The sequence below is a fragment of the Callithrix jacchus genome, chromosome 15, assembly GCF_049354715.1.
Source record: "Callithrix jacchus isolate 240 chromosome 15, calJac240_pri, whole genome shotgun sequence".
Taxonomy (NCBI): Eukaryota; Metazoa; Chordata; class Mammalia; order Primates; family Cebidae; genus Callithrix; species Callithrix jacchus.
Genome location: NC_133516.1, coordinates 34,233,746 through 34,259,387, shown reverse-complemented (window position 1 = coordinate 34,259,387; position 25,642 = coordinate 34,233,746). Strand labels below are relative to the sequence as shown.

General features: G+C 54.1%; 1 protein-coding gene and 1 pseudogene across 20 annotated transcripts in view; one reads left to right on the top strand and one right to left on the bottom strand.

Annotated features, from left to right (window-relative positions):
* Window positions 1-1,591: 1,591 nt before the first annotated feature.
* TEX264 (testis expressed 264, ER-phagy receptor) overlaps window positions 1,592-25,642 on the bottom strand; it is a 33,237-nt gene continuing 9,186 nt past the window's right edge. For all 20 annotated transcript variants that reach the window (XM_078351036.1, XM_078351037.1, XM_078351045.1 and 17 more), the window contains 3 exons: window positions 21,111-21,332; window positions 6,272-6,440; window positions 1,592-2,187 (listed from right to left, as the gene is read on the bottom strand). In XM_078351036.1, coding sequence (XP_078207162.1) covers window positions 1,895-2,187; window positions 6,272-6,440; window positions 21,111-21,332 — 684 coding nt within the window. In that variant the 3' untranslated portion in view covers window positions 1,592-1,894. The remainder of the gene's footprint in view (window positions 2,188-6,271; window positions 6,441-21,110; window positions 21,333-25,642) is intronic.
* Window positions 11,675-11,793, top strand: LOC118148252 (5S ribosomal RNA; annotated as a pseudogene).

Here is a 25,642-nt window from a genome sequence, read left to right as displayed (position 1 = left end):
GATAAAGAACATGCCAAGCCCAGACCCCACAGGGACACACCCCCACATATGCAAGTGGCAGTCCGTAGGGGGGGCAGGGATGATCACCAAGGACAAGTATTTTCCCTGGACACAGAAACCCAGTGTCCCACTGCTGTGGAAAGAATACAGTTTTGAAACAAAACAGACACATCAAACCCAAATAAACACAAGCCCCATCACTAACAGGAGACAAGGTGGTAGCGAGAGACAGACATGCTGTCTTCCACCTCCAACTCTGCCACCGGCTGCTCTCACCCTCTCTGGCTGCCTCAGAGCAACCACTCCCTGGGGTAGGTGAGCGATGGGCCAGGCCTCTGTAGAGGAGGGGTTGACAGCAGGAGGGCGCTGAGGTGAGGAGTCACACACTCCTCCCAGCCACACTCCCACTAGCCACACTCCCAGCCCGCTCAACACATCAGCCTCACAAAAGGCATGGGGCTGTATACACAGATATGGCTATGTACAGCACCAGCCCAAAAAGCCCATGATGTGGCCTGCAGCAAACAAGCTGCACAATCACAGCACCTGGACATGCAGTTACACACAGCTAGACAGCCACCACTCCCAGCTGTGCACACAGATGAGGACGTAACACTCAGCCTTACACACAGTTGTACATGTAGACATAGCCACATATATAGCACACATAAACATGCAACCACACACAGCTATACTTGCAAACAGCCATAATACAAATGGGCAAACCCTTGCCCCTATGAACATGCCTACACACCACTGCACATGTGGACACAGCCACATATATACAGCTGCTCACATAGACATGCCACAGATAGCTGTAGACCAAGACATGGCCACACGTGCACAGCCATAATCATGGATACACAGCTGCACAGAGCCCCATAGCCTTTATACGCAGACACATAGCAAAACACATAGCTTTTTACATGAACATCATGAACATCACCATACACACAGCTGTACAGGCACCGCCACACACAGCTGTATATGGACAAAGCCCCCACAGAGATGCTGTTAGCCAGCCTCACACACTCCTATAATTCAACCATACACAGACACAAAGCACAGTCATCCACACAGACACAGCCATGCTCAGCTACAAGCACACCCTGAGGCTCACCTGGGCACAGCTTCACCCAAGCAGCCCCATCCGTGGTTACAGAGCCAAATGCATGAGCATGGGTGCACATGCATACAGGTACACAGGCACTGGCAGGCACAATGAGACAGCCTTGCCTGCTAGGGAGGTACCACGTGCAGGCACACTAGAGCCACAGACAGAGAGGCATCCCCTGGAGGCAGACGAAGACAGGCTGTGAGCTCCCCACTCCTGAGTTCTGGAGGGTACCCCGTGCTCAGCTCTCACACAAGCCAGGCTCCGCTTGCTCTCTGGCAGCTGCAATGGAGGGGTAGTTGACCACTGGGGTCACAAAGCAGGACATGGAGGATTTCTAACACCCCAGGGTACCTGCCATGTTCCCTCCATTCCTTGTCCTGGGGAGGGGAGGCTCCTGCCCAATCCCAGCCTATCTGTACGGGGACCCCCCTGCCCACCAAGGCAGAACTAACAAACAAATACACAACCCAAATCTAGGTTAAACAAGTAAATCATTGGCTTTATTCTGGGTCCTGGAAGCTCCAATGTGAGTCTGAAAAAAAGACACAACAGGGGCAGCAGCCCTGGGGGCTGGTGCAGAAAACAGTCCCTGACTTCTTTGGCCCTGGGAGCCAAAAGAGCAGTGAGGAGAAGGCTTAGCAAGAGGCCTGGTACAGGGGAAGTCAGGTCCCTCAGGAACCCCTCCTCCCCCAGGAGAAGGAGGAAGAGGGCTGGAGAGTGCTGGAGAGTCTGCTCAGTTCCTCAGCAATGGCACTGCAGGAGGGTGCAGGCCACAGGTTACTCCTTGCCCTTCTCAGGGGTACTGGCCTGCCAGGGCCACTTGGTAGTCCCCAGGGGCTCAGTCTCAGGGTCCAGCTGTGGCTCCCCCAAGGGCCCCTCGCCCTCCAGGTCCAGCTCCTCAAAAGAGGAGCCGCTGGCACCTGACTCGCTGTAACTGTGCTCGCTGCGGGTGTCACCATCATCCCAGCCACGGCTGCTCGCCCCCGGTGACAGTGTGGCAACTGAAGTCTCCCGGCTGCCAGGGCTCACCTCCAAGCTTACAGAACTCGTGTCACTCATCGTGTCAGCTCCTGTGGCCAGGAAAAGGGAGCACAGGTTAGCCAGGACCACCCCACCCCCTCGTCCAGGGAGAGGCAACTCAGCACACACAGCACACTCATGAATAATGTAGCCTCCTGGGCTCAGGGGGCTCGTTCCTGCTGCCCTCTGCCCTCTGCCCTGACTGGGGCTACACAGACAGGGCAGAGGAAAAGAGTGGCAAGGGAGACAGGGAAGGAAGGAGGGAAGGAAGGAGGGAGAAAGCAGGCAGCTGTGCACTCCTCTCCCCACCCTGAATTAGCCTCAGCTCCCTGTACTTCCACAAAGCCTGCCCTCCCCCCACATTTATTAAGGGCCACTCAGCCCTGAGGTGAGGAGCTGAAGTAGAATAAAGAGACCCAAGTAGTGTCCCCTCCACCTCCCCCACCCCCATTTCAAGCTTGGAGAGAGATGTGTCCAGGGCCAGCTAGAGAACATCGCCCACAGGGCATGAGGACTGCAGAATGCAGCAGGAGGCCCCTCTCCTGCCCTCCCCCACACAGAGCTCCCAGGAGCAGCATCCAGGGAGTCAGCAGGCCCCTGCCTCTGGCCCACACCCAAGTCCCCACTTGAGGAGGGAGCTGAAGTGCCAGTAGGATAAAGAAGGCCTAAGAAACACTCAACCAGCTGCAAGGAGGAGGGTGCTGGGATGAAACAGGTTAAGGGATTTCTCCCCCTATGCCTGGGTCGACTCTGAGAAACCCTTACCCACCCACCCTCAATGACTGGGGCTTCCTGAGACACAAGATGGCAAAAGGGGACCATGAGAGCACTCTGCTGGTGGGTGGGGTGCCCCAAACCAGTGCTGAGCCAGGCTGGGGGCCCAAACCCCTTCTAACCTGCTCCTTCCACCCACAATACATCCTCCAAGTAAGGAGCCTCTTCATCTGTCCTGTTCAGGAGCAACCCCTGGGTTCATCTCCCTGGATCAGAGGCACAGAAAGCAGGTCGGGGTGGTAAGGAGGAACACAGGGCTCAGGCCCGCCGTGTGCAGGAATCCAGACTGGGAGAAAGAGGATCTGCTACCCTTCCTGTGTGAGAGGGAGAGGGGCAACTGTCAAACATCACGGAAGGTGAGGGGTTGGCCAGCTTCCCCAGCTGCTGTCTCCATAGTGATAGAGCCAAGCCAGGTGCAGTTGGGGTCTGCTTGGCACTTGGACTCAGCCTGGGGCTTTCCTTGAGCCTCAACTGGGGCCTAGGTTGTGGGTGGGAGAATTAGGAGGTGGGGGAATTTGGAGTCTCTCCCTATCCCCACCACCCGCTCAGCCCCCAGAATATGCCCTCTGGGCACTACTGGCAAAGGTGAGGTCAGCTGTGGAAGCCCAGCTCTTGCTAAGGCCCCGGGTGTGGTTCCCAGGGCAGAGGCCTGTGAGTGAGGTGGTGGGGGATTTGGGGTAGTTTCTTCTGAGCAGGGGGCAGGATCCCAGGCCCTCACTGCTCTTTAAATGATGATCAGTGCCCCAGGGACTACAGGCCTGAAAAGAGCAAAGGAGGGAGACAGTTTCTTCCTGGCCCTACTAAACTGTATGTTCTGTCTGCTCACCCATCCAATGGCTCTCTTGGGACCCCAGGTACAGAAATGTGCCTGTTTCCCAGCATGCTACCTCCTACCACCCAGCTCCTAGGCTAGGAGTATTCAGAGGAAGGAGCCTAGAAGTGCCTCTTTCCAGCCAGTACAGCCTGCTGAGATGAAGACAGCCCCTGGGGACATATATACACTTCAAGCAAGGGAATCCAGCCAGAGGCCAGCGCAGTGGCTCACACCTGCAATCCTAGCACTTTGGGAGGCTGAGGCAGGTTGATCACCTGAGGTCAGGAGTCTGAGATCAGCCTGGCCAACATGCAGAAACCCTGCCTCTACTAAAAATTCAAAAAATAGTCAGGTGTGGGGACAGGTGTCTATAATCCCAGCTACTCAGGAAGCTGAGGCAGGAGAATCACTTGAACCCAGGAGGCTGAAGTTGCAGTGAGCCGAGATTATGCCACTTCACTTCAGCCTGAGAGAAGGAGCAAAATGCCATTAAAAAAAAGGAATCCAGCTGGGCATGGTGGCTCATGCCTGTAATCCCAACACTTTGGGAGGCTGAGGCAGGAGGATCATTTGAGCTAAGTTCAAGGCCAGACTGGGCAATATGGCAAAACACCATCTCTACAAAAAATATAAAAATTAGCCAGGCGTGGTGGTGCACGCCTGTTGTCCCAACTACTCAGGAGGCTGAGGTGGGAGGACAGCTTAAGCCTGAGAGGCAAAGGTTGCAGTGAGCTGAGATCTCGCCACTGCACCACTCCAGCCTGGGCAATAGAGCCAGACCTTGCCTCAGAATTAAAAAAAAAAAAAAAAAAAAGAGTGCAATGCAGGGAAGTGGCATCCCTATAGCCCCACCAAGATCTACATAGGATGAGGCTCCAGAGTCTCATGCCTGCATCCCTAGGGAGAATATACCAGGTAAGGCAGGGCCCTACCTAAATCCCCATGGCTGCTGAGGCAGGGGATGTGAAGCCACCCCCTTCACCCCAATCCCTCCCTCCCGCTCTGCCCATAGCCAGTGCAAGACGATCAAATATTCATTGCCTCTCTGGAGCTAAATAATACATCAATGTAATAACAGGCACAAGGCAGCTAATCACCCCCTTTCACCTCCCAGCCCAAGCTGAGACCACAGCAGGGAGGCAGGCAGGGACAGGCCAAGCCTTGGGCAGTCAGACCCCCTCCATACATCCACCACCAACTGCTGTGTCAATGGCATGCACCTGGCAGGCAAACACCCAGAGTCCTCCTGGAGTGTCAGGACGGGCCCTGTGAGAAGTGGGCAGACCCCTTGGCCTCAACACCAGGGAGTGGGTGGGGGGCTGGAGGGGAGGAAAATAGGCTGAGGAGCTGGGGAATGTGGGAACTGTGGCTGCAGCCAGCTGTAACGGATGCCAAGCAGTCCTTCAATGCCCCTGGCAGGCAGTGTTTGGGAGGGAAGGAAGCCGGGTGGGTGGGTCAAGGAGGGGGAGACAGGCAGCAGCGGGAGGTCACAGGAAAGTGAATACGCTCTGTCTTCCTGCCCTGGAGGCTGCCTGAGCCTGCTGACCTTGTGCCATGTCCTGTGCCCACAGTGGGGGCACTGAAGAGTGTCTGCCGGGCACTACCAGGCAGAAGGGAGCTGTACCCCATGGAGGTAATTAAGTGGCAGATGAAGTTAACTGTGTTGGACACAGGCCCCTAGGGAGTAGAGACTGCTCCCAGTACCCTCCTGCCCAGCCCCAGCTGACACGTCTCCCTAGGGTGACCTTGACTGCTGAAGACTGGATGGGCAGAGCGTCTGCTAAAGAAGGAGGAGAAGAGGGAGAGTTCCTCTACCCAGAGCCCTGTACCACTCCTAGAAGTCATGGACTCCACATGGTTGGCCAAAGTTATAAGGTCCCCTGGGACCATCTGGGATGTAACCAGCAGACCTCATTGTGCCTGGGACAGCCCAGGGTCACAGAGATCATTGCAGAGAGTTGAGCAACCTGGACCTGGAGCCTTGAGGCTGCCAGCAGGAATGTAGGCTGGCCCTGGAGGAAGGTCCAGGGACTGATCTACTGGCTCCCCTCTGCATGCTCCCTGGTTGCTCCCAGGCAGGGAGAAAGCAGCTGGCTCTGGGCGGGGCCCATACTGAGAGACAAGAGAACTCTTTGCTCCTCTCCTTACTTTCCAGATCCAGTGCCAATCTTACTTCCTGCTGAGCCCCACCCAAGGGACTCCTTTCCTGAGCAGCCTCAGCCCCCTCCCATGAGCACTGAGCTATCTGTGATCTTTGTTTCCAAGGGTACTCCTGCTGCATCTGGAAGGAATCCGGGCAGGGTCTTTGTATCTGTGTTGCCAGGAGGTAATGTGTGTGAATCCACATCTATGTAGATCCACATGTCTGGGAACAGGAAACTCCACATGGGTCCTCAGGTAGGTGGGTCTGCTTCCTCCCTCTGCCAAGCATAGACTGACACCCACAGTGCCAACCCAGAGAGGAAGGAGCCTCCTCAACCAAGCCCCTGAAATCCAGAAGTGAAGAGCTCCAGGAGGGCCCCACACTCATACCCCACCTTCTGTACCTGTGCCATCCACCTGGGCATCAATGGCCTCTGCAAGCCCCCGCCATTTCTGCTCTGTCTCCTTCACCTCAGGAACATAGAAATCTCCCTGCCGTGCCAGTGGGCACATGAAATGGATCTGGTCTTGCTGGTAAATCTCCAGCCGAGGATGGGCACACAGCTTCCGCTCCTAGTAAGAGAGTTGCAAAAGGCAGAATGAGCCCTACAGGGCCCCTGACTCACTTGTCCTTGGGTGGCCCCCGGAACTGGCTATTACCTATTCTGTCCCAGGGGCTGACTCTGCCTCTCAATCTCTTCCAAGTTCCAAAGCCCTGCTGAGGGAGGCATACATAGAGCACCCTAACAGCAGGGCCCCAGACTCCAGAGTGCAATAATAGTCTTAAGACCCAGGATGACACCCTAGGGCAGGTGATAAAAGAACCCAGGAGCCTGGCACTGCTCTCCTATGTGTACAACTGAGACCAAAAGGCTGTTCCAGAAGGCACTGGTCTCACAGAGCCATGAAGCTTGGCACCCCTGGATGACCCCCAGGATAGGGACCCCATGTGCCTAAGCCAAGGTATTCTCACCTGCCAGACTTTCCATCCCAGGACCCCCTGGCCCTGACCTTTGGTCTACCCTGGACGATGCTGACTGATCCACAGATATCAGAAGGCCAGTACCCCCAATCCTTAGGCCTCCATCTCCTGCTCTTGCAGACATGCCTCTACAGACCCTGGACAGGGGTCAAGGCCAGCTAAACCCCACTTCCACTCCCATTTATTCCCCTGCTAGTCTATGTCAACCTCTGAGACTATCAGGTGTAGTTCCCATACCTCCTCACCTATGGGCTCAGGGTTTTTGCTGATGGGGAGGAGGGAGGCCCTATACTGAAAGGGCAGGCAGGACAAGTAGATCTAGCACAGGACATTACCCAATGGGCTGATGTACCACCTTTTTTTTGGGCCCCAAGTTTCTTTTTTTTTTTTTTTTTTGGAAGGGCGGCCGCGCCGGACCCACCTGTCTGACCCCGGCCGCGAGGACGGGAGAGGACTGGAACCCCAGTGGCCGCCCCCTGCCAACCCCTAGGCCACGGGGAGTAAGGCCGTGAGGGAGACGGAAGGGTGGATGGAACACGCCCGCTCTGCCGGGCCCCGGCTCACGCAGACAAACCTTTGTGTCGAGGGCTGATTTTCAATATATCGCAGCAAGGGAGTTGCTCTGCTACGTTCGAAAACCCGACCCAGAAGCAGGTCGTCTACGAATGGTTTAGCGCCAGGTTCCCCATGAACGTGCGTTGCGTGACGGGCGAGGGGGCGGCCGCCTTTCCGGTCGCACCCCGTTTCCCAGGACTAGGAGCACTTTTCACCGGACCCCGGTCCCGGCCCGCGGCGGGAGACGCCCCGCGCGAGGCGGAGCAGCCCGCCAGTGGGCCCCAAGTTTCAACAGGCACTTCACCTCCCTCTGCCTAGACATAGAATCCAATGCTTCCCATCCCCCAATGTATATGGAGGGGCACAGACATGCCTGAGGCAGGCAGGGACAGCCAGAAGAGGGGTCAAGTGCCTCTCGCTCAGAGCCTGCCCCCGTCTTTCCTGCAATGGATGGAGCACAAATACCCACTAAGATGACTGCAAGGCCGCTGCCCTGTCACTGCTCACCGGCCAACCTTCACAACACGGCTATTTATAGCACCTGCCCTGCTCTCACCACAGCTCTGAAATGAGCCTTCCACTTAGCAGTAATGAGAGACTTAACTGCCTTGCAGAGAGAAACCACTCCAGGACTCCACTTGTCTGCCTGCCTGATCAAGCCTAGGGTTGAGGAACCTCCTTCAACTAAAGCAAACAAGCAAAGAAGGGTTAAACACAAGCCTACAGATGATAAAGGGAAACAGAAGTGAGCCTGAAAGGTCTATCTAACTAGGACCCTCAGCAGCCAGCTGAAGGGAGGATGCATCTAGGAGGCCATACAGGAGGTGGTTGGCCTGGCCCAGGTCTGGTTGCGGCTCAGCCTCTAACTCCATGAGCAATCTAGGCAAAGCCTTTCATCCCAAGTCTCCATGTGCTCAACGTCAAGTAGAACACTCCAGCCCTCATGATTCCAAGGTCAGTGAAGGAAAGTCATTATTTTTTAATAGCTGGAGTCAAATCTTCTTTGCCAACCTGGGTGCCCTCTGAGCTTTCTCCATCTCAAGAGTCCATGACCCCAACACCTCCCATTTCTAAACACACAGATGGCTGTCTTTGCTTCCCTACCCACTGACATACCCACTCCAGCCCTGGTCTCCAGGAGGAGGCTAAACAAGATCACAGTGTCAGGAATCAGAAGCTGTCAGGATCTGGGGTCCCTCCAATGCCAGCACTTAGAGGCAGGCATCTGCCGAACCTGAGACCCACTCAGCAAACTGGGCCAGGTCACTGAAGCCAAGGGCAAGGAAGCCCCTGAGGAAGGTCCAGGTCCTTCCCCGGTAGCTAGATGGAAGAAAAGGATTCCCGAATCTAGTCAGGGCATGGCCTTCACCAACATCCTCACACTCTGGGAAAAGGGTCCAAAGGGTAGCAGCTGAGTAGCCATCACAAGAGCAGCAGATATTTGGCTTTTGAAGAATATCCCAAAGGCCAGAGCCTGTGTCCACCCAGAGATTCCAGGGACAATGGGGATCCTAACCCAACCCCTCTCAACACTCAGGCTACTTCCCTACCTTATCTTCTGGAGGAACTTGGCAGCAACAAGATAATAAGAGGGAGTACTGCTCTTTCCACCCTCTCCTCTAGGCTGGGCAGCACCAGGCTGCCACCCTGTGCCACCTGCTCTGCCAGCCCCCTCGTTGGCAGGCAGGAGGTAGCTCTGCGGCTGCTCTGTGCATCTGCCTCCTCCAGAGAGCCCCGCTCTGAAGTTGCCTGGCTGTGGACAGCTCCGTTGCCATGGAAACTGCATCCTCCATCCTTGCCGTCGCCTTCATCTCAAAGCCATTGGGGAGAACAGAGGAACAAGGGAGACAGAGGATGAAGAGAAAACTGTGGCCCTGCCACACAGCCCTTCTTTCTCTGTGCAGCTCTCCCTCCTCACAGCATCCCACACAAGGAGCACCAGCTTCCAGAGCCTGTTTCCAGACCCCTGGAGGCAAAACTAGCCTGGTCCTACCCACTGTTACCTGGGGGCTCTGATCCTCCATACTAGAGGGAGGCATGGAGCTAATTAAAATGCCATGACTGTTCAGCGCCAAATCATTGTAACACATGCACCAGGTACTACCAAAATTCAGACTTGGGCAGAGAAGAGGCAGGAAGAAGGCAAAGGAGCAAACTTCCAAGCCAGGCCCACAGGCAGAGAAGGGTATTGCAGTTGCCCTTTGGCCCTTCCTGGGAGACTGCTCTACCTTCCATGCTCTGCCCACTGAGAAAGAATGAGTCTAGTGAAGGCTGGGGATGGAGGGTGAGGGGCAGGACAAGCTACATGCTCTGTCCCTGAGTGATCAGGCAGAGGACAAACCCTTTCCCTCCCAACCAGGTGCAGCCTCAGAGGGAAGAGAAGGTGACCATGGGCTGGCTCTCAGGTCCTTGCTGCACGGTAGGAATCATGGCCCGGGCAATATGTCAATGAGCCAGTAAATATTGGAAAATGATTGGAGGAAGGTGAGGCCAGCTGCCTCTCCCTCAGCTAGCCCCAGGGAGCCCTTGGAGAGCAGACTGCCAGTGGCCAAGGACACCAGCTCAAGGTCACACTGGGCTGGTCCTGCTGGTGAAGAGCCTGGGTGGGCCTGGAGTCCTCCTAGCCCTGGCACACCCTCTTCCACAGCCCGGACAGCCAGAGGTGTATGGAAGCACTGCCAGGACATGAGAACATGCTCTGTCACTGACACCACTGGCCATCTGACAAACCCACAGCCCAGAGCAGCTCACTCCCACACACAGACCCAAGGAGACTATAAAGCCTCTTTCCAAGATGGGAGAGTTGCAGATGTTCATATTCCTCTCCACCTAACAGGCAAAAGTCAGTGAATCATGCCAAGGTAGCACCAGGGACTGCAAGAAACTGGATGTGGAGTTCCAGTCCCTCAGACATACCTCCAGGCCTTCCGTCCCACCTGGGTCTTCCACATGCAGAAACAAGATGGGGACTGGGGACACCGCCTATGATGCAGGAACTTCTAGGAGACCTCAGTCACCAGCACTTCCCTACCACCATCCCACCCTGACTAACACCTGCTCACCCACTCAGGAGTGCTGGCAAAAAAAGGGAAGCTCGCCCACTCACACAGGCAGCCACAGTGCCTCAGCTACCTTGAGGACACACCACACATTCCCACCTCACCTCAGTCTAAGTTCATCTCCTGGGCAAGGTGCAGGCATTTAGCCCATTCAGCTCAGGGCTCCCATAACAAAAGCAAGACTGATACACCAGGCCAAGGTTTCCCACGGGACCCACAGTGCCTCCCCAGCAGGTCTTTCTGAATCAGGGGAGAGAAAGAAAAGAGGTAAGAGAGAGGATCTGAACTATCCCCATTTAGTGCTTTGCACTCACGACATCGCCCTGTGCCCTGGCTTCAGCCAGGGGTGAGGCGTAAACAGAAGACAGAAGAGGTCAGGCCCAGGATGGAAGTTGACAATGGGTCCCACTCCCAGGCTACCCAGAGGCCGGAGGTTTGCTTAGAGCTAGGTGGTGGCAAATGCCAAAAAGGAGGAGGCAATGTGTGGGCCAAGGACTGGGTCACATCTCCTACATGAGCTCTAGGCCCAGAAAGGGATGAGGTCTGGCTGAGGGGCCCTGGGCCTTGCCTTACTATTCACCCTGAGCTACCCAGTCCTATCCAGCCTTCTATGCCAGGCTGGACACCCAGGCAGCTGCACAGCCAGCAAGCAGCTGTTGCATCCCACCCGAGGTGGTGGCATCTCCTCGCTGGGTGAAGTGATGCGTGCTCATTTTTAATTACAGACACCGAAATGCACCCTCCTGCACACAGTAGTCCCTGCAAGTGGGGGCTCAGACCCTGGAGGCCCCTCAGGCAGCTGGTCTTCATGGCATGTGCGTGCTTGGGGGAGGCATAGCAGGAGGCTGCAGCTAGAAGGTAGCACGTTATTATTCTGCCCAGAAACTTTCCTCTCACCCACACCAGGCTGCCCAAAAGCCCCCAGCCTAGAAGCTAAACCTGTCTGTTGGTGCTTTGGTGGCCTTGCCACAACAGCAGGGAGAGCCTGCAGAAGGGCTGGTGAGCACGTTTCCTTCTCTCTACTCTCCTCTCACACCAGGAGAGCCCAAAACTCTGAAAATGGCAGGGAAAAGAGACAGGGAGTAAGACAGGACTGCAAGGAGAGGAAAGAGGAAGCAGGAAGTGGCAGAGAGCACCCAGGCAAGAACCCAGAGCATTGGCTTGGCTAGACAAACGGGTGGCTTCCCTCTTGACCAAGTATGAAATAAAGGGTCTCCAGCCATACCACCCTGAATGTGCCTGACCTCATCTGATCTCAGAAGCTAAGCAGGGTTGGGTGTAGTTAGTACTTGGATGGGAGACTACCTGGGAGTACCGAGTGCTGTAGGCTTTTGGCCTATCGCTCTCTCCCTCTTTCACTCTTTGGCTAGGCGTGGTGGCTCACGCCTATAATCCCGTCACTTTGGGAGGCTAAGGCAGGTGGATCACTTGAGGTTAGGAGTTTGAGACCAGCTTGGCCAACATGGTGAAACCCCGTCTCTACTAAAAATACAAAAGTTAGCTGGGTGTGGTGTGGGCGCCTGTGATCCCAGCTACTCAGGAGGCTGAGGTAGAATTACTTGAACATGGGAGATGAAGGCTGCAGTGAGCCAAGATCACACCACTGCACTCTAACCTAGGCAACAGAGCAAAACTGTCTCAAAAAAGAGAGAGAGAAAGAAACAAAGGAATTAGAATAGATGATCTCAAAAGAAGTGAGGAACTGGAAAGGATGATTAAAACACCATTATTTGAAGATAAGAAAACTGTATACTCAGAAAACCCAAAAAGAATCAATGGAGGGACTACCACAAACATTAAGTCACAAAGGTAACTCAAGCGCAGCCCATTTTTCTGTACAACAGATCAGCCAAATAGTAAACATAATGGAAATGAGATATAACAGTCCTCTTGGGGTCAGATCCAGCCCAGGGCCAGTCTGGAAGCCCCTGGCTGAAAGGCAGGGAATGGCAGAGGAGCCAGGAAGGCAGGTCCAGGCCTGAGTGGGAACCTGGGGAAGACTGCAGAAGGGGGAAGGTGTGAGAGGTAGTGGGGTGGGAGACGGTATGCTGTGCCTGGCACCCCAGCCTGCTGCGCCTGCTGCCACCACTGCCTGAAGACTTTTCATTTTCACCTCAGAGCCGGCAGCTTGCCACACAATTTACACCTCTGCTCATCTCCCTGGCACGGATGCAGGCCCTGGCTTCCTGGGTGGCCCATGGAGGAGGGCCTAGGCAGCAGTCAAGCACCAGGACAGGCTGCGGTATTGAGGAGTGGGGAAACAATGCTTCCCTCTAAGCAGGCACATGGGACACAGGCTCTTAAGCACCTTAGTGTCCAGATGGACTGGGAAGCCCCTAATCCTGTAGCCATACACAGGCTTGCCTTTCTCTAGGCCCAGAGGGCCAAGATACAACACTGGCTCAGCCCTGCTCTAGCCTTCTCAGGAACAGAGGGTTGGGGAGTGTGGGAGGGAGTACCCCAAGGGGAACACAGCTAGAGTGCTTGGTGAGTCAGCCCTGAGATCCCACCACTCTCCCTTACAAATCTGGGAGGAGAGCCATGGCCTTCCAGATGATGGCCCCACCATCACAGGTGGGGCCTCCCACCCCCTCTCCAAGATCCAGTGCTCTTAGCAGCTTGTCTGTGTAGTCAAGGACCTTGAGCCCTGTCCTGCTCACAAGCTGACAAACTGGTTGCTGATGATTATCCAGCAGCAGGAAGGCTGCTCTGTACAGATGGAGCTGTGAAGCCAAGCACCTGAGAGCCAGAGGAGTCAGGAATTGCCAGAGGGGAAGGACAAGTGGGCAAAAGGAGATGGAGAGGAGACAAGGGACAGAAGAGAGGGAGGGAAAGAGAAGGGCCTGAATTTCTCATCTCCAACTGGTACCTCTGACCTCTGCTCCACTCCTCAGGAAGTCCTTTTCTTCCCACCTGCATAACTAGACAGTTAGCCTCTCTTCATCTGAGGGCTCAGCTGAAGGAGATGTTTTCTGCTGGGGGAAGAGGGATGCACCATGAGTTCTCTCCTTGGAATCTCTTTCCCCTCCCTAATCCCAATCCTAAACTTCCTGGAGAAGAGCAACAGAATTCTTCCTTGCTAAGTAAATTCCATCTGCCTGGGGAAGAAGGCTCCCTCTGGATTGGTGACAGCCCAACCCCACAGCACCAACCAGACAAGCTTCAGCCCCCAGGGTCCTGCAGGGCTGCCAAGCTACAATATCCGAGCTGATTATTTTGAGAGTGGTGGCTCCCACGCCGCCCCAGCAAAGGCTGGCTTTGTGCTTTCATTCCTGGGGGAGGGGCGGGAGGTAGGGTAAAGGCAGAGAGAATAAGGAGCAGGTTCCAGTGCCTAGGCCAACAAAGAGGTGAGGCCTGGCCCCCAACACCTAAGGGGAGCCAGGGAAGCCAAGCCCTGGTGTGGTGGGAGAATCGCCTCTTGGCTTGGGGGCATCTGGGAATGAAAAGTCACTGCTACCTTCAGCTAACTTGCATTATCCTCCTGCAGAATTTGGCTATGGTCTCTGGCTCTTCCTACCCATCTCCCAGGTACTCAAGAGACTTGATCTGAATCCCAGCCTGGATACTGTCACTCATCTGCTCAGAGGCCATCAGTGTCTCCCTAGCACCTGTGGGACCCAGCCTAATCTCTTAGGCCCAAACTTTTGCTCCTCCCCCTGCACTCCAGCCTCAGTGGATACACAAGCCATAACTGCCACCAAGCCAGTACCTCTCCCTGACCTGCCCTTCCCACCTGGGGAATGCTGCCCACCTTATAGGTGCAGCCCAAATGCCACCACCCAACAAGGGTTGTTTTGCCTTTCCCAGCAAATCTATCTCTCCCCTCCCAACCCCCAGGCCTGGCTAGGCTCTGTGGCTGGAGGAGAGGGAGGAGGAAAGAGTGCTGGAGGATTATCACTCAGCTCCAGGTCCTGATGCTGCCAAAAGTGCCCTCCTCCCTGAGCCTGAGCAGGCCACTTAGCAGGTGGCAGCAACAGCAGGTGAACCAGCCCTTGAGATCCAGGGAGAGAAGCCTGGGAATGGAACTGCCTCTGCCTCATTGAGGGTGTGGACATGAGGCCTGATAAGGCGCCTGCAGCAGCTGCTTCCTGTGCCCAGAGCAGTTGCCAAGGCCTGTCTTAATGAGCGCCTGCTGGGCAAGCCAGTACATACCCTCTTCCTGTGCTTGCCTCTGGCTCCCCCAGCAGTCTCCTAGACCTGAAGCCTCAGCCCTCATCTGTGACTACCAGGGTTGGAGAAAGAAGATCAAGTGGGTGTTGGGCCACTGTGCTAGCATCCCAGGCCCACCCTGGGGCACCATCCCAAGTGTACCCCAAATTGATAACAAGTTCTCAGCCTCTTGGTTCCAGCCCCACTTATATACAGGACAGAGTAGCAAAAAGCATGTAGCCATCAGAATGATCCTCAGCCTAGGAGACCCAGTCTGGACTCAGCCACTGCTCCATCCCTTGTCCTTGGGGCACCTTCCTTCCCTAGGCCTCAGTCTCCCCATCTATAAAACAATGGGGATGCTGGCTTTGATTAGGACTCTATGATGCCTCCTAGCTGGTTCCTCCATGCAACAGAACAATGACACACACAAAAGACCTCAGTAAATAACTGCTGAGTAAGTGACTGAGCTAAGATGCCAAGAGGGCCTCCCTTGTTAAAAATAAAGTTTGGAAACCTCCCACGTTAGCTTGGCAAAGGTGACAGGCAGGAAGAGAGAAATGACCACAGATTTCACATTCCTGTTGGGGCTCCCTCACCTGCATTTTTTTTTTTTGAGACAGAGTCTTGCTCCATCACCCAGGCTGGAAGGCAGTGGCATGATCTAAGCTCACTGCAACCTCTGCCTCCTGAGTTTAAGCTATTCTCGTGCCTCAGCCTCCTGAGTAGCTGGGACTACAGGCATATGTCATCATGCCCGGCTGATGTTTGTATTTTTAGTAGAGACAGGGTTTCACCATGTTGGCCAGGCCGGTCTTGAACTCCTGACCTCAGGTGATTCACCCACCTCAGCTTCCCAAAGTGTTGGGATTACAGGCATGAGGCACCGTCCCCCGGCCTCCTCACCTGCATTTTCCCTGCCGTGGCCTTGTTGCTCTGCACTGGTGTTTTGGCACCATTGTGGACTCAGACCCACCCACTGACTCCCTCAGGGTCACTAAGGCAGGCTAAGGGGAAACAAACACAAGGGGTTCTGCAGCTACTGGACAGAATACAGGCTGTTACCAGGCTGCTTTGAGCTTCCTCCCAGTCCACAACTCAACAGGCTTACCCACCTCCACAGGCACCCTGCTTGGGCCCATAGGCCTTAGCTCCAAGCTGGCTGCTCCATGATGCTATCACCCACCACTCAGGAGTTTGGTCACCACAACCCCAGGAGACTTCCAACCTGCTGCTCCCCAGGGTCCCTCCAGGTCCAGCTTCCAATCAATCAGTCATGCTCCCCTCAAAACAAGTGCCTCTCCTTGGAGCCCCTGCCCTACCTGCACAAGAGCTGGGCCCTGGTGCCTCCCAGCTCCATTCACACTACAGTTACAGCATCCTCAGGATGGAGAACAGACATGCAGTGGGCAGGACCGGAGGTGGCACCTCTCTTAGGACAGAGGTTTTCAAACCAGTTGAGCTTCAGAAGCCCCCTTCCAAACAAAAGCTCAAGACACCTGGTTTGTAAAACTTACTGGCAGAACTACTCCAGGTGAAGCAGGTAAGGGTCTGAGTATAGTCCCCCATCCCAGGCCAATAGCCCTAGGGCACCTCAGCACAGCCAGAACAGTCTGAGAACTGTGGTCTGGGGTTCCTGCCTTACTTCCTTCCTTTTACTTCCTTCCTTCTTTTTTTTTTTTTTTTTTAAGTTTCACTTTTATTTTTTTGAGACAGAGTTTCACTCCTGTTGCCCAAGCTGATGTGCAATGGCGTGATCTGGGCTCACTGCAACCTCTGCCTCCTGGACTCATGCAATTCTCCTGTCTCAGCCTCCCAAGCAGCTGGGACCACGGATACACACCACCATGCCCAGTGAAGTTTTTGGGTTTTTTTTCTGTAGAGACGAGGTTTCACCATGTTGTCCAGGCTGGTCTCAAACTTCTGAGCTGGAGTAATCCACCTGCCTCAGCCTCCCAAAGTGTTGGGATTACAGGCATTAGCCACCACACCTAGCTTTGTCCCCTGTAAGCCCCTGGTAAGACAGTCCCAGTCAACCCAGCTGTCCCAGAATTCGGCCACCAAGATTCCCCTCACAGGCACACTATATCCCTCGGTGACCCTTCCCCACATGCTATACTCCAATTTGATGGAGGATGGGCTAACTTCTGAACTCCAGGGCCTACCTGCACTCCCCAGCCAGTCACCACATGAACAATGCCCTGTATAACCCTAAACTTAGGAGAAGAAGCTCAAACCATTTTACAAAGACCCTTCCCTAAAACTCCCTGAAATCAGAGACCACGGGGAAGGAAACTTATGAAAAAGATTCTGGACAGGTCTGAGAGAAGACAGGCATGGGGGCTTAGCTGGACCAGTCTAACACTCTCAATGCCCTTCCTTGCCACGTGTGACAGACAGATATGAGCAAACTGCACTAGGGACCTTACACACACAATCCCATACATGGAATTCCCAGGCCCATCCCTCAGTCCTGGTCTGCCCCATGTGTCCAAAGCCTTCCCTGGACACTCATTATGACTGTGGTGAATTTGGGGGCCTCTGCCCATTGCTCTGGGGTCACATCTGGGCCCCATCTCTCTTCTGCAGGTTTGCAATTTCAAGCAAGCTTTATTCCATCCTGCAGCTGCCAGAAGACACCCCCACTCTCCCCGATGATGGCCAAGCCCACACAAGCATACCTCACAGTCTCCTTCCTGGGACTTGGCAAGTGGTCTCCTCCTCTACTAGAGGCTACCTCCTTGGACTCCAGTGGAGCACCCTGACAAAGCTGAGGCATCTCCCATATGGAGTGATGGTCACACAGTACCCATGGATTCCTGGGGAATGAGTGTTAAGCCTGGGGGCTCTTAACAGTTTATATGGAGAAAGGCAAGAGTTCCAGCCCCTATAGTAGTTTGCCAGGCTGCCAAGCTGAGGAAGGCTGGCCAGAGAGCCAGAGGTTGCCATGCAAACCAGGAAAGCTGAGATGAGCCATCCCTTCCAGAATCCCGAGAGTCTTGACAAGTGCTCTCCTTGGGCCTCTCGCAGTGAACTTCAGGTCCCTCTGTCCCATGGGACTAATCTTGTCCCAGGCTCAGGGACATCTGCAACGGCCAGGACAGCAGCTGCTCTCTACCTCCCAAACCCAAAGCTAAGATCCATTCAACCCTGCCCCTCACCCAGCCTCTGGGGAGGCTGGTGAGCCTGCCAAGTCCTCCCCCAACAACTCCTGGCAGCAAGGCTCCTGGCCTCCCTCACCCCTGCCAAAACAGAAAGCTGACGGCTGCTGTCATTTCATTTGAAGAATCTTTACAGCAGTCCCAGATCCAGAGAGAAAAGCAAGGTGTACACACACGCATGCACACACAGTTAAAGGCAGTCAGCTGTCAGTGCTGCAAGAGTCAGAGGCACCCAGTCTCATTAGTAATCTCCTTTCTCTGACCCCAGGGCAGTGGAGATAAAGGCAGGGATGAAGGGAGCCTTATACTCTCTCCCTGCTGTCTCCTGGGTTGAGAGAGGCACAGGGCCACCCCTGTCCACTACAGGCTGTGACCAGCAAACAGAGATAGCCCTTTCCTCATCTCTCCCCTGGATTTGTTCCCCAAGATTAAAGGTCAAGCTAAACACAGGAGCAGAGGCAACCCCCACACCCTGCTGTCAAAACAAGCCCAGGACCTTGTGCCATGCCTCCTCGGTGGGCAACCGGCCTCTCTCTGACTCTCCCCGCTGATGGCCAAGCCCATACAAGCATGCCTCACAGATGTCTCTGAGAGAAGCCCCTTGCTCTCCCCCATATCCCTGGCTTCCTTGTCTCAACCCCCACTCCAGGAGCACAGCTGACAGGCTCCCATGGGAGGGGGAGGAGGGAGGAAGGGCTTCATCAAAGAGGTGACGTCAAAACCAGGCAACTTGTGAAGCTGTCAGGGGCCGGGAAATTTGGACAAAGGTGTCTAAAAATAAACCCCTGAAGCCAGGAAAAGGCTTTGGTGGCTGAGTTGCTCGCCACCATACCACATGCCACACACCCTGTTCTGAGGGCTGAAATCCAAGAAATCTCTTCCCAGGGGTGCCCCTCCAGATGGGCCCATGAGGTTGAGGATGGCGCAGACAGGACTGGAGAGCCCTTCCTTAGATGAAAAGGACTTCCCAGAGATGGTACACTAAGCAGGCCTATGCACTTGTATCTTCCTTCCTGCCTTCACATCTAGCCAACCTGCCGCCACCTCCAATCCAACCACAGCCAGGCAAGCACATTCTGCCCAGCACTCCTTCTGGCCACCACCCTCCAGCTCTCAAAGAAAACTCCCCTCTATCCTCCCTGTGCCCCTGCCCTACCACCGTGACAGCCCTCCCCTTTCCAGGTCTTCTCACTCCTGATTGTTCAAACCTGTCCTTGACCACCAAGGCCACAGCTGGTGACCCAGGGCCTCATTTATTCATTTCTCAGCCCGACATGAGACTCCAGGGACGTCTGAGGTCCCATTTCCATCATCAATGACCTGTCCCTTTCCCCAAGCTGCTCTGGTGAACAAAGTTGCAAGGATCCTCCAAGTGTACCAAGCTCTCTTGACCCTGGCCACACTGGCCACGTGCTCTGTGCAGCCCTTGCTGCCACAGGCTGTTCATTGCCTACCTGGCCCCACAGAAGCTGGGAGGCACAGGGCAACCTCCCAGGTCAAATACTGCCAACTAGCTGATGTCCTTAAATATATCCACCAGCCTAGCTTTTTCTCAACCCTAGACCACACATACCATTGTTGACTCCACACCCCCCAACTCATATATCTCTCAGGTAGCTCCCCTGACACAGCCCAAAAAGCTACCTTCCCCCTAAAACCAGGGCCTCCTTCAGTTTCCCACGTCAGTGAAATGCATCACTACACTACATGCTTACCCGCCTGCCCAGGCCAGAGGGGAGCAGAGCCCTCTATGACTCCCTCACTGCCTCTCCTTCCCCAACAGCCAATCCACCCGAAGTCCATCAGTTCTATCCCAAAAGTGATTCTAAATCTCCATCCCTGTCCAAATCTCTATAGCCACTGGGCCTCCCCAAGCTGCCACCACTCATACTGGGATTCATGACAGCCTCCTAAGCACCTTCACCTGGCCCCAGATCTGTGGTCCAGTCCTACCCTGCCCAGGGATGGGACAGCCCATGTTGTACAGATGTGGCTCCAACTGCTTTATTTTCCTGGTTGGAATATTGCAGTGTCTTCCTGCCACATTTAGACCAAAGCTCTGCCTAGAATGTTCTCATCTCCTCTCCAAAGGCTCTTCTAGGACTCTGCCTTGAGGTTATCTCCTCTGAGAGGCTATCACTGACCATTCTGTCCATGCCAGTTCCCTGACTTTTCTCACCCTCTTCTTCTTTAGCACATGTCCCATATTTGTCTGACATTTATTATCTATCTTTGCCACCTCACTGTGAATGTCTGTTTCATGCACCGATGACATTTCATACACATTGTGCCCATTATAGCACCTGGCACACAGACAATAAATACAAGTTAAATGAATGAACAATTACTTCCAAGTCTAAACTGGGACCATTTTCCTAGTACCCAAGTTTACAAAATGTTTAGAGGAGATATGTGTAACAGGGCAAGTTTTTTTTGTTGTTTGTTTTAGATGGGGTATCACTCTGTAGCCCAAGCTGGAGTGCAGTGGCACAGTCTTGGCTCACTGCAACCTCCACCTCCAGGGCTCAAGTGATTCTCGTGCCTCAGCCTCCTGAGTAGCTGGGACTACAGGTAAATGCCACCACACCCAGCTAATTTTTTGTATTTTTGGGGTTTCAACATGTTTCCCAGGGTGGTCTCAAACTCCTGAGCTCACATGTCTGCCCACTTCAGCCTTCCAAAGTGCTGGGATTACAGGCATGAGCCACTGCACCCAGCCCAGAGCAAGTTTTAAAATATCTCTATAGACACAGAAACCCCTCTTAGACGAACTGGTGGCTAGCTCTTCTTTCTCCAGGAAGGTTGGGCTGCCAGCATTGCCAGTGACCAAGTCAGGAAGTAAAGGAGACAGAGCCTGCCACTGCTGCCCCAGCTCTGGGCTCAGGGAGCAGGTGTATAACCCCATGCAGAGGCAGGGCCACGGGCAACACGTGATTACCTGGGGCTTACCCAGACACTGGGAGCCTCAGGTCCTTGCTTTGCAGGCCTGCAGCAGTATGAGAATAAAGTGGCCTGTCCATCCATCTGAGCCAGGAGTGTGGGATAAGCACTAAGGATGTCTTTGGTCAAAGCCAGAACCAAACTAACCAGACCAGGTTTATGAACAAATTCTCCATGCTCTTGGGAGATGCTCTGGCTCCCACAAGATCTTGGACATCTGAAAAAGATGCCAACAACCTCTGCCCATCTTCCTATCTCCACAGGTACCTGTTCCATGGGGGTCCCAGGGTGCTGCTCTCCCAAAACCACCTCTTCCTCCCATTCTAGGCAGTCCTCCTCAGCACCATCCAAGGGGCCTGGCTGTCCCCAAAACACACACCCCAGGCCTGTACCTTACCTTGATGTAGGTGTCCAAGGCAGGATGGACACGGCGGGTAGCCAGCCAGATGGACAGGATGGTGGTGTAGGGGAAGGTGGCTGTCACCACATGGCTGGGTGCCGGGAAGGAGAACACCTTGAAACCAAATTTCTGGTAGAGGTCGATGAGCTCAGGGGAGGGTGATTCCTCACCTTCACTCAGGATGCTGCCCACAGCACAACGACACTTATCAGGAGGCACCTGGGGAAGCAAAGCATGGGTGTGAGAATTAGGCAAAGGAAGGAGGCCCTAGATCTCCTTCCTCCTGGGGCTATGCCAGATCAGGCCTGAAAGAACCACCAGCTCTGACAAGCCATGCAGCCCCAGATACCAGGACAGAGCTAGCTATTTCCTCCTAGAACCCACCTATGGCCCCTGCCTGTGGCATCGTACTGCAGGACTCTCATCCATTCCTTCAACAACATGCCATGCCCTGTGGAAACCCAGGGATCATAGTCAGGAGTTAGACTTCTGCCCTCCAGGAGGCCAAGAGAGGGAAGGCCAGAGAAAACCTCTGAACCATCACCCTCCACATGGCTCCACTGAGGAGGCCCTTCTCACCTCCTGATGAGACCCTCTGTCAGCCCCCACTCCCCAGAGCCACCAGCAGGACTGTACAGTGGCTGATCCTGCAGCCTAGGTCCAGTACATCCCTATTAGCTCATTTCCCTCTTATCTCCTGGAGAAGAACAGGCTTCACAAGCAGAGAAATTATGGCAGGCAAGGGAGCAAAAGTGAGGAGTAGGAATAAAGAGCTCAGAGCCCTCCAAGGTCATGCTCTAGGAAAGCAAGAACATGTGTATGTGTGTTTACATACATGCTTGCAGGTCCAGGACCTGGCAAGTGGCTGTGGAGGGGATACAGGAAGCACCTGTCAAGACATAGGATCTGGATCACTGACCTCTGTGTTGCTGATGAGATTCTGTGAAGAGATCATCCTCCCCATCCCTCTGGGAGGGCCAGCTACCATCACCAAAGCCTCTAGACTTCTCCAACCCATGGCTCATCCAGGGACCTATCCCACTTCCCAAGTCCTTTCCTGGCCAATGCCAAGAACCACTGGTTCCCCTCCAAGTCTCCGTAGGTTGCTAGTGTCTGCGTTTCCCATTCTGCTCCCCTCCCTACCAAACTTCCCTCCTCTGGCTCCCAGAAAACTTAGCCAGGTAAGGCTCCTGTGTGAGCCTCCAACACTTCCTAGGGCTGACACAAGGCTGCAAGACCCAGTACTCATTTCTCCTCCTGGCATCCAGGGGCCTCACTTTGTCTCACCTACTGCTACCTGTTTCCCATGTCAGCTTTCCAAGTGCCTAAGTCTATACCAGCCTTCAGGCTGCGCCCTCGGAGGCATATGATCTTGAATCAAAGAGATTCAGCACAGACCTTGTACCCCAATCCTGGGTGTTGCTCAACTCTAAAGCCTCCTTTCTCCCCTTATTGAGGGCCTACTGACTCCTAAGTTTATTTTTTTCTTTTAAAAATAATTTTTGCTAGCAGTTCATGTTCACAGGGATGACCCCTAAGTTTAAACAGGCTACTCCCTCTACCTCCACTTACTCCTCTCTCCAGCCCTCCTTTCCAGCACTGTGAAATCATTATTACCTGTTCTCACCTCTACCTCCCATTACAGCCCTTTCCAAGCCCTCTCCAAAATTCCCTGGGGGTTTCTTAGCCCTGAATGGCCTCCTCTACTCAGGCCAACCTGGCCCTTCCTTTTAGTCACAATTTGCCTGGGACTTTGGCACCTAATCCAGGCTCTCACTTCTAAGCAGACCCTAATGGTCACCCTCAACTGTCTGCAGCTCTGGTCCCCTTGTGGCCCCCTTGAATCCTATGGCATCAAAAACTGAGCTTTAGTAGCAGGCAACAGGGTGTAGTGGTCAGAAACACAGCTTGAGAGAGACAGGCCAGGGTGTGAATCTGAGTTGTGTGATTCTAGACAAGTCCCTTGCGTTCTAGGAGCCCCAGTTTCTTAGTATCTAGTTAAAGAACTGTCATATTAAACAAGCAGCTTCATGAGAGCTTATCCCGGGTCCAGCATTCAGCAAGTGCTCCATAATTGTTGGTTACTGTAGCTATGACACAATCCAAACAACTTTCTGTGGCCTAGAATGCCCAACCAATCAACCTCTGAATGTGCAGCTCCTCCCGCTTGTCCTTCAGGTTCAAATGCCCTCTTGGAGAGCCTTTCAGAATGGCTCAGTAGCACTCTCTTCTCCACCAATATTTTGCTGTAAACTCTCTTGCCCTCCACAAGTCTACGTCGCAGTCACTTCTCTTGGCCTGAAACTCCTCCCACTCCACTCAGAGGCGAAGGAGAGCACTGCAATACCACCTCTTGTCTCTAGATGGTGTAAATGCACTACTTCACACACCAAGACTTGACCAGACATGTAGGAAGTTCTCTGGTGGACCTCCTGCTGACGAGCCAAGGGACAGTGCCTGCCACAAAGCCTATCTTCATGTCCCTAACCCTAGCAACCTGTGCTGTGTAAAAGAAACATCTATATAAATCACATGGAGAAAGAGGTGGACGGTCACTTGATCTCTTCCTTTCTACCCCTGGCTTGCCTGGGTTTGAGTCCCAGAGTCTTTCCTGGGAACACTTCAGCAGCCCTCATTGGACTTGCAGCTCAACATCCTCTTCAGTCACCAAAAGGCACCAGAACACATGTGGTCATATTGCTTAGAACCTCTCTATGGCTCCCAATTTACCTCTAGGATGAAACTAAATTCACAAGCCCAGTAGGCAAGGCTCTTTCAGAGTGGCCCACATAATACTGCATAAATCTGCCCACACACTCACCTTGCACTCCCTTTTTGCAGCCTCAGGCCCCAGCAGGGGCCAGAACCCAAATGGGCAGGCACCAATTGAGTGTCTGCATGGCAGAGGGAGGAACAAATCCAGGCTCTGGCCCAGCCCGCCTTGCCAGCCTCCTCACCCGCCACACCCCCACACACGCCCACAGGAAACTATTTGCAGCTCCCCAAACATGCCATGTCCTCCCATGCTTCCTGCCTTTGCGTAAGCTACTTCCTCTGCCTGAAATGTCCTTCACCCTATTCCAGAGTCCCTTCTGCCTGGGAAACTCCTGCCTATGCTGCAAGACTCAGTTCAACTTTTCCCTTCAAAGCCTTCTGCTGCTTTCCACCAAGCAGCACCTCCTCTCTAATCCCAAGTACCTACCAGGGAGCGAGTCTTCTGCTGCACTGTAATTGACGGCCTCCCCATCTCTCCCCTCCTCTAGACAAAAAGATCGAGGATCCTGTGCACACTTGGGGCATGCTCAGTAACAGCAGATGCATGCACACACAAGCCCTGCACCATAACAAACTTCCTCTCCTTCCACCTGGAGAAAAGGCAGAGCTCTTATCACAGTGGAAGAAGGAAGCTAAGGAGACAGGGCTTCCGGGATCCAGGAGGTGTGTGGGGCACAGCGGCTCCTTTCCTGGCTGAGCAACTCCCTAATTCCACAAATAAGAACATTTCCTACTCCCTCCCCCTGCCCTGGCCTAAGAGGCAGGCTAGAAGGTCCCTCAGCAAGCCTCCTACCCATTAAGCGACCCCATGCAAAGTTGAAGCTGGGAAGCAGCTTAACAAGGCACCAGCAAGGAGGAGATGGCATAGGCTCTGAAATAACTCAGGGAGTGGCAAGGCTGGTTCAGTAGCAGAGGAAGGCTTTCCTGGCCTCCCAGTAAAGCCCAGACCTACCTCCAGGGGAAAGGCCTACTAAGGTTGTCAAGGGCTCAGAAGGTTGGGATGTCCTGATGAGCAAGAGACCCCATCAACCTTGGCTCAAGGCACTATCTTTATTTGGGCCTAACCCTAGGACATAGGCCTGGGCCTCCCAGCTCTACCTGCCTCCTCCTCTTCCTCCCCATATCAGCTATTTCTCTGGGTACCTCTGCCCAGAATAAAAATTGGACTCAGAACTGGCACCTACAAGGGATCACACCCAGGAAACAGGGCAGTGGCCAGAGCCACCACTACTACTTGGGGTACAGACAAGCCCATTCAGGATCTGTCCTCAAAGCAAGAGTACCAGGAAAACTGGTACTCTTGAGGCATGCCAGGCCCCAGAGCATTTCCTTTGGGCTGAGAAGCCTCCTGAGTCCCATCATTGGGAGAAGAGGACAGTCTGCTTGGAACCCGAAGCTTCCAGGTATGAGCTAGTCCTAAAGCTGGCCCCATTGCCTCTTCCTGAGCAGTGTCACAGTGCCCTGCTGACCCTGTTGTGTGAGGCTACCATGAAGACAGCCACCTTAGGGCTGTTGGTGAGCCAAGACCTTGCTGAGTCTGGGAACTGGACAAGACCGATTATCTTCCAGGATGCAGGAAAGAGAAATGGTACAGCTGGCCCACCAAATGTAGTCACTGGGTTCAGGATTAATAGAAACAGCCAACTCCAGGCCCACAACCTACATAACCTGCCAGGGACAGTGCTACCATCTCTCAAACCCAGGCACAGAGGGCTGCCCTTACTCCTCCCATACCAGCCCACTGACCCAGGGCT